This window comes from Phoenix dactylifera, chromosome 13 (genome assembly GCF_009389715.1).
Source record: "Phoenix dactylifera cultivar Barhee BC4 chromosome 13, palm_55x_up_171113_PBpolish2nd_filt_p, whole genome shotgun sequence".
Taxonomy (NCBI): Eukaryota; Viridiplantae; Streptophyta; class Magnoliopsida; order Arecales; family Arecaceae; genus Phoenix; species Phoenix dactylifera.
In genome coordinates, this window is record NC_052404.1 from 6,807,244 (window position 1) to 6,815,505 (window position 8,262).

The window sequence follows — 8,262 nt, forward strand, 5'->3', positions numbered from 1 at the left end:
TTATCCATTTGTATTCCAAAAGCTGTTTGTGTGAAGGTTGGAACATTGTCATCATAGATGGTTGGTATTGCACAGGCTGTTTTTGTGTACTTGAAATGAATATCAAGTGGTTGGAACATCTCAGGATCAGGATTGGTACGAAAAAGGAGGTTCCTTCACAAATTATTGTTTTAGCATCGCTTGGTCCTGCTGGTTCTGGCAATCGATGGACTGGAGCCCGTTTATATCTACATTTAAGCGCATGTGAGATTTGGTTCTTGTTTGAGTCCTTGTTGTGTTGCTTATTTAAGGTTCTATTTGTTGAAACATCTTCAAAGTTCTAATTAATTAAAAAAAGAAGGATTTTTTTGCATAGATACCCTTCTAAATATCAGATTTTGCATGAATACCTTTTAAAAATTGGTATTTGCATGTATACTCTCGTAAAACTTTGTTATTGTACAAATATTCCTAATATAACGGATATTAATAAAATAAAAATATGAAATGATATTATTATCCTTGCTTTTCCTCCTTTCGTGCTCGTCCAATCAGTCATATAGATAAAAAATAGTGTGGTATGACATTTGGCTTGGTAAGTCATGGGTCATCTGTTCTGACTGAAGGGCAATTGCAAGTCTTTCAATTGCAAGTCTTTCAAGTCATGGGTCACCCAGCACCTCATAATTATGATATTTGTGCTTTGTAGTTCTTGATTAAGCCAGCTTTTAATCTTTGTCATTAACTTGGAATTGAACAATAATGGTGCCTGATTAAGGGAGTTCTGCAATTCTCCTGCTAGCTAGGGTTCTTTTTAATGGTACACATCCTAAGGGTAAAAGTCCCACCAGTGCAATCTTAAGTGCTCCTAGCTACGATAACTCCTAGAGAGGGAGAGAGAGAGAGAGTGAGGAAAAAAAAACAAAAACAAAAACAAAACAGTGTCACCATAGTTGTAGTAAACAAGAGATGTATTCTTGTATAAAGATTTGCATTTCGGTTTAATAATTCCAGCCATTAAACACCAACCAAGATGAATAAGTAGGAGTAGAAATAATAGCATTAATTCTACCAACCTACTTGTACTAGAGAAAAAAAAATCTATATCCAACATAATCTTCACTGCTCCAGGAAAACATGCGATCAAATCTGCAATTAGCAAAAAAATGAAAAAGAATAAGTATGAGAATTAACTCTATATCAACTAATAAATTATATTTAGTAATAATGCTAAAAGCGATCCAAATAACTTGAAAGTAAATAAGGTGCAAAAGTTAGTATAGGTATATCCAACATGTACCAATCAAGATTGTAGGTAGGCATTATCTTCTCTAACTAAAGTTTCCATTCTCTTAGCTTGCTTGCGGGGTCGTCCTTTATTTTTTTGCCTCTTGGTGCTACGAACACTGCATGTGTGCCTTCTGAAAATGACACTCTTCCTCTTGAACCATTTCCCTTAGGCCTGCAATATTTCAATAATAACCAAGTGATAAAACACAAACATCATTAAGTTAAAGTAGTGCTATATGTTACCTCCTAAGCTTCTTCGGTGCAGAAGAAGAGGACATTGAAGCTTGAGATTCCTCCACTACTGGATTTTTGCAGGTATTTGCATGATGCCCAAGCTCACCGCAACGTTTACATTTGTGCATCTTCTTCGATGTATTCTCATATATACCCCTAATTCTCTTCTTTTTAGGCCTTCCTGGAGGTCTTAGACTGAGCTTACGAGGCAATACCTTGTATCCAAGATCAACTTTTATCCATTGAGCCTTGTCAGGCAATGGTCCAATTTCTAATGCATAGACAGTCTTATACTTGGCAATAGTGAAGTACTCCGAGACAAAATTTTCTAAATTTGCACCTCTCATACTACAAATAAAAGCTACAGCATGCACACAAGGAATGCCCGATACCTCCCACAGACGACAAGAGCACCTTTGTTCATTTAGAATTACTTCATGTCTTCCATTAGTCTCAATTACTTCTGCTCTGTAATCACTAGTTCTATAAACATTATAATCACCTAGCTTAAGACTGATGTCTCTTACATACTTTATTACCACAGGAACTAAATTTCCTTTCCAGCGGGCAGCCATTCTCCTTCTTGCTTCCATTTTCATCATAATTTTTTGTCTTACGACATCTAATAAATCAAGAACTGGCCTATGTCTAGCTTCAGATATCCAAGCATTGAATGACTCTGAAAGGTTGTTTGTTATATAGGAGCACTTAGCTGTGATGCCAAACTAAGATCTACTCCATAAGCCAATATTTTCAGTATTAAGATACTTGAATGCCTCCAAGCTAGCCTCCTTAATTTGATTGATGATATCGTCATGTTGGACTTTTGTGTATGCCCTTGCAGCTCCCTATACCTTAATTTTAAGACAGTCTCCTGAAAATTTTGTTTGAAAGTTTTTGTACAAGTGTCTCACGCATTTTCTATGTTCTGCTTGAGGGTATATATATTGCACTTCTTCTTCGAGTCCCTTTTGTCGATCTGATACAAGTACTAAACCTTCTGGAGTTTGAATTGATTCTTTAAGTGCCTCCAAAAACCAAATCCAGCTATCACTATTTTCAGATTCTGCAATACCAAAAGCAACTGGAAACAAACCATTATTTCCATCAAGTGATGTAGCAGCCATCATCACACCCCTGAACTTTCGCTTTAAGTGGCAACCATCTAGGCCTATGAAAGGCCTACAACCAGCTAAAAAGCCCATACTGCAAGCTCGCAGACGAATAAAGAAGCGAGTGGAAGTAATGCTTGTCACCAACCACATTTAACTTTAGGTTTACTACACTACCTGGGTTTCTTCTCAAAAGCTCCTCCTTGAAATCCTCCATTCTCTCAAAAGAATCTGCCCAATTACCATGAATCATGGACATGGCAAGCTCCTTTCCTCTCCAAACTCTGTGGTATAGAAGCTCAAGATGATGGAATTGCAACAATCTCCTTCTTAACTCAATAGGCGACTGGTCACCCTCTTTTCGTAGCCAACCAATAATCCTATCACATATCCAAAATTGTGTGGCCATTTTATTACCATATTTGTTTATAGATGAGCACGTATGAGGTTCCTTCAATTTTTAAACCTGCACATATAAATATAAAAATATATTATTACATGCAATATTTTTCATAAGCACTGTAATTAAAAGCTAACATATTTCAATCATAATACCTGAAATGTATGACCATCCCATAATAGTGAAGCATGAAGTCTCCAATTATAAGCTTCATCTTTGCAACTCACTGTCATTCTACCAGGCTCACTTTTAAGAACTCTTACGGCAAATTTATTCAATATAGCATGCTGACTCAGTGCCACCTTAAATTATTCTCGACTTGTATATTTTGTCCCTACGGCCATGTTAGAATTCTCAATGTCCATCTCATATGTCTCTCCCTCGTACTCTATGACATTTTCTATGACATTTTCATCATCATCATCAGAATCGCTATTATAAATACTGTGATAGCTACTTTTAGAACCATAAATTTCAGTATCTGTTTCTAGCTCTTCTTGAAATAAAGTTTCATCATTTACTTCAACAAAGTCATTATTTTCAATAGTAGTAGCTAAAGTATTAATGCCTACTGTAGCTAGATGTTCATTTTCATTGTACCTTTAGTTTTCTCTTACTTCATCCTCTCGAATCTCTTCTATTGCAGTTGCAGTGCTTCTACATGTTTCAATTTGATCTTGGCTGCCTAGTGTTGATTGAGAAAGTTGTATAATATTGGCCTCTTTTGTGACAAATATGAAGCACTCTTTTAAATCCTTGTACTCTTCAAACAAACTCATCAATTTTTGATCTGTGTCTAATATCATGTAAGACTTAGGTATTAAATATCTAATCACAGACCAAATCTTTATAGTCTCTTCAAGCTTCAAATTGAAGGTATGCGCTATATTATCATATAGGTCTTTGTAGCAATAACAGTCAACATCAACTAACCAGCTCTTTTGTCTTCCAAAGTAGTACTTAAGTCTTGCAGAATTCTTAACCTTCTTAAAATATCCTCCAAATTTTACCTTCAATTTGAATAGTTGCTGCTCCATTTAAGACCCTGTACATTGAATAAATAAATATGCACGATATAAATTGTAAGAGAGAGTGTTTATCAACCAAACCTATCCTAACAAAATAATAAAAAAGAAAGAAAAATATATAACCATACTATGTTTCATCAATCAATCAAAAATGGGTGATATTTCGTCTTTCTTATCCTCAAATAAAGTATATGGTATGGGGTTAGAAACCAAAAAATAGAGTTTTAATATGGTTCATAGCGAAAAATAGGAATGAAATAAAATTAGCTACAACAATCATTATTGTTCTTCTAACACTTGTAAAGATTTTTTTTTATTCAGATTAATAGAAAAAATAGTATAAATCAATGAAAGAGAAGAAAAAGTAAGATGATATTGAAATACCTTTTTTATGATCAACAGATTAGAAAGTTTTTGAAGATTTGAAAGATGGATCGTGTCTTTGAAGAGGATAGATTTCGAACCAGAGAGGGGGTGATGTGGAAGACGGGCGCGACGAGTGCGGAAGACGGGCGTAGGGGGGTTGGTGGTGGGGGAAGCCGGGCGCGGGGGTTGGGAAGACGGGCGTTGGGGGGGGGGTGTTGGTGGTGGGGGAAGCCAGGCGCGGAGGGTGGGGAAGACGAGCGTTGGGGGGGGGGGGGGGAGGTGGGCGTGGGGGGAAGAGGGAAGCAAGGATAATAACGTCATTTCATATTTTTATTTTATTTTTAATTAATAAAAATATGATTTTTTTAATACCGCTAGAACAACCGTTATATTAGTGATATTTGTACAATAGCAAAGTTTTACGAGGGTATACATGCAAATACCAATTTTCAAAGGGTATTCATGCAAAATCTGATATTTAGAAGGGTATCTATGCAAAAAACCTAAAAAAGAATTATGATATCTCTAGAGATGGAAATGAGGTAAATTGTGTGATTGTCTTATGAGGGCCTCAACCCTCAAAGTTTGGCTGCCAAAACTGTATTTAGAGCTTGGACTTGTTTGCTCGTACATGGTAAGCAGTGATTAATACACGAATTTGGATGCTGTATCTGTAGGGTGATAAGCATCATGGGGCCTAAGTGAAAAGCGATCGCTAGGAGATGCAGCTCCCCCAGGGACGGTACGGATCGATATTTATAGTTTAATGCAGCTCCAGCAAGCCATATCGTCATCCAGAAATCCATCTCCTCCAATTAGCATAGGCTCTTGTGCAGGTCCACTTGCTACAGGTAGGATGTTAGATCCTCAGACGAGTTGTTCAATGTTATGACCCGACAAGATCGGTAGTCTGTTTCTGGACAACTTAAAAGAATCTGTGTCGCCATCTCCACCTTGCAAATGGGCCAGCAGCTACGGACCTGCGATTGCAACATCGGCTATGTGCGTGTATCCTGCATTTCATTTTCGAAGTGTCACTGTCCCGTGATTTCGATGAGCATATCCCGTGATTTCGATGCCCGATTGGCATGATCATAACTATGAAAAATAAAATGTTGTTTGAGTTTTTCCGCAAATAAGCTCTCTCCTTGATGGAACCTCAGCCTTCTAAGATTTATCGAGTGCCAAACATGGTTCTATGATGATAACTCGAGCACTAGCTCAGAGGGCATGCCTGAACAAAAGATCCTGGGCCAGAGTCCTGAAAAGCGTTACCAGTGTTTTCATGTCATCTCGCCGGTGCAGAGGGCACACCCTTTGTACTTACATAACAGGCGGGACCTTTTAGATGGTCTCCCTCTGTTCTCGAAAAGATAAAATAAAAATAAAAATAATAGCAAATTCTAACATGAGATGTGAATGCATGTATGTATATTAACTGCAGAAAGTAGCCCGGAGGAGCAGCGGTATCATCACACTAGAATCTGATGTTAGCCAGACACCAGCTTGTCATCAGCGTGATGGATTTGCGTACAGTGTAAGTACTCCATGGCATCATAAGAGCACGCGACCAAGCGTCCAACTTTCAACTATTTTTTTGGTCAAAAAAACTTTCAACTATTCAACACCGACTTCTGCACCCTGTCTAACTTGTACCATAACCTAATCTATTGTCCTGCCGATTCTCTTTACCAGTCATATTAACAGTGACGATTAATATATATTTTTTTTTACTGACGAGAGCGGCACTTGAACAACTGATAAGATCTCCATGTTTCTATGCAGACCATAGCCTGCGGTCCATCAGTGGCTAGCCCTCATCCCCCGATGGCTAAGAAAACCCACCGGCCACCGTCCATCATTCTTGCTCCCAGGCCAGCGGAGATCACGGGGGCACACATGAGCATGTCCCTAATCCCCCATTAAGCTAAATAAATCCATCCACTAATTGCACCGATTCCAGAGGCCGCTCCGAACTCGCGAGTCCTCGCGATTCCAGCCCAGCTGCACGACGAGTCAGCACGCGGCACGTGGGCGCCACACGCCCGTACCCGGCTGTGTGACTGTGTCGCTTTCCCGGAATTGTTATAATTCAAAAAAATAAAAATAAAACGAGGATTGACGCGATATAAATAGGGAGGGCAGGGGGAGGGTCCGAAGAGCGAGAGCGAGCGAGCGAGGGTCCGACGCATTGAGCTTTTGGTGTTGCCTTTTTGTGTGAGTTGTTCCTAATTTTTTTTTTTATCGGAGGATAGCGGGTGGGAGAGGCGGCCGGAGGGGATGTGTGGAGGAGCGATCATCTCCGACTTCGTGGAATCCACGGGCGGCCAGAATCTCCCGCCACTGCCGGAGCTCTGCGCGGCGGAGTTCGACGCCATCTTCGACTCCATGGACTCCAAACCCCTCGTCCCCCAAGGTAAGAAGCCCCAACGATGAACTCTAGGGTTTCTCTGATGATTTTTTTTTTTTTAAAAAAAAACCTTCTCTTTCTTTTTGTTTTGTTTGCTGCTTAGAGACGCGATTTTTTTTCGTGCAGGAGGGTCGATCGAGAAGACGAAGAGGTCGTCGTCGGGAGTTGAGGAGACGAGCGGGGGGAAGGGGCGGAAGAACGTTTATAGAGGGATCCGGCGGCGGCCGTGGGGGAAGTGGGCGGCGGAGATCCGCGACCCGAGGAAGGGGATGAGGGTGTGGCTCGGGACCTACAGCACCCCGGAGGAGGCGGCGCGGGCGTACGACGTCGCCGCGCTCGAGATCCGGGGAAGTAAGGCCAAGCTCAACTTCCCGGACTCCGTCGAGGCTCCGAAGCCCCCGGAGGCGAAGAAGCATCGCCGAGCGACGGCGGCGGCGACGGTGGAGATGTCCGCTACGTCGTCTTCCTCCTCGTGTTCAGTCGCTAGTTCTTCGCCGTTGGATGAGGCGTTGAGGGAGCGGATGTCGAACCTGGAGACTTTCTTGGGGCAGGAGGACGAGGCGGTGGAGGGCGGTGGGGCGTACGATCTCGGGCTGTGGGATGACGTCCGCTGCACCCAGTGATCGCGATGGACGGCTCAGATTTCACATGGCGATTTACGCTCCTTTGTTTTACTTTATTAAGCTTGAACTCAGAAAATAGAAATAATAGCACCGATGTAAATATTTTCGATAGACGGCTCAGATTTCACATGGCGATTTTCGCACGTGTCTGTGCACTGAAATTGACATGTACGTCGGTGCACCTGCTAGGCATCCTTTTTCTCGTTAAGCGTACACCTGCTCTCTCTTTTTTTTTGATAAAATCAGATTTATTAAATTCATGTAGATCGGAGAATAAAAACTGCAAAAAAAAAAATCTGAAAAAAGTTTGAACGTGGCAGTTTATAAAATTAAATTATTTTTGTATGGTTAGCTGTATATATTATCATCTAATCAGGAACACTATTTAAGTTTTTGTAGATGTGTATAACTTCATAAGACAGTAAAAGAACAGCCCCTCTCTAGCAATTGCATAATATTTGATGGGAGCTAGTCTTGCTGTTGATAACGTAGGAAGTTGTAATCTTCAATCCTTTTCAAATAGTATATAATTCAACCATTAGTACTATCGTCTCAAACAAATGCTTTCTATTACCAATTTGCCCACCATTTATATTTTTTAATAACAAAAGCAATGCCATCGTACGCAGCGATATCAAACTTATTTTTATTCAAAATATTACTATCAAAGTTAATTTTGAGAAAATAGAAAAATGCTATCTCCTAAGAAAAATAAAAGAGATGTAGAATCTGCAGAAAAAAATCCTTAGTTTTTTTTTTCCTGTTATCAAAGAATCTTTAATAGCAGCTATACGAGTGTATTCCTGAGTAAAGGTGGATA

At 40.1% G+C, this 8,262-nt stretch overlaps 2 protein-coding genes across 2 annotated transcripts; one reads left to right on the forward strand and one right to left on the reverse strand.

Annotated features, from left to right (window-relative positions):
• Positions 1-1,122: 1,122 nt before the first annotated feature.
• On the reverse strand, positions 1,123-3,024 carry LOC113462730. The gene is made up of 4 exons (XM_039133158.1): positions 2,793-3,024; positions 2,501-2,695; positions 1,719-2,182; positions 1,123-1,128 (listed from the first exon to the last, which is right to left on the reverse strand). Exons 1-4 carry the CDS (start codon positions 3,022-3,024, stop codon positions 1,123-1,125), a joined length of 897 nt encoding a protein of 298 aa, XP_038989086.1.
• Positions 3,025-6,559: 3,535 nt separating this feature from the next.
• LOC103707265 (ethylene-responsive transcription factor ERF071-like) lies at positions 6,560-7,786 on the forward strand. Its single transcript, XM_008791685.4, has 2 exons — positions 6,560-6,825; positions 6,946-7,786. The coding sequence occupies exons 1-2, from the start codon at positions 6,690-6,692 to the stop codon at positions 7,440-7,442; spliced, it is 633 nt and encodes a 210-aa protein (XP_008789907.1). The 5' UTR covers positions 6,560-6,689; the 3' UTR covers positions 7,443-7,786.
• The last annotated feature ends 476 nt before the right edge of the window (positions 7,787-8,262 follow it).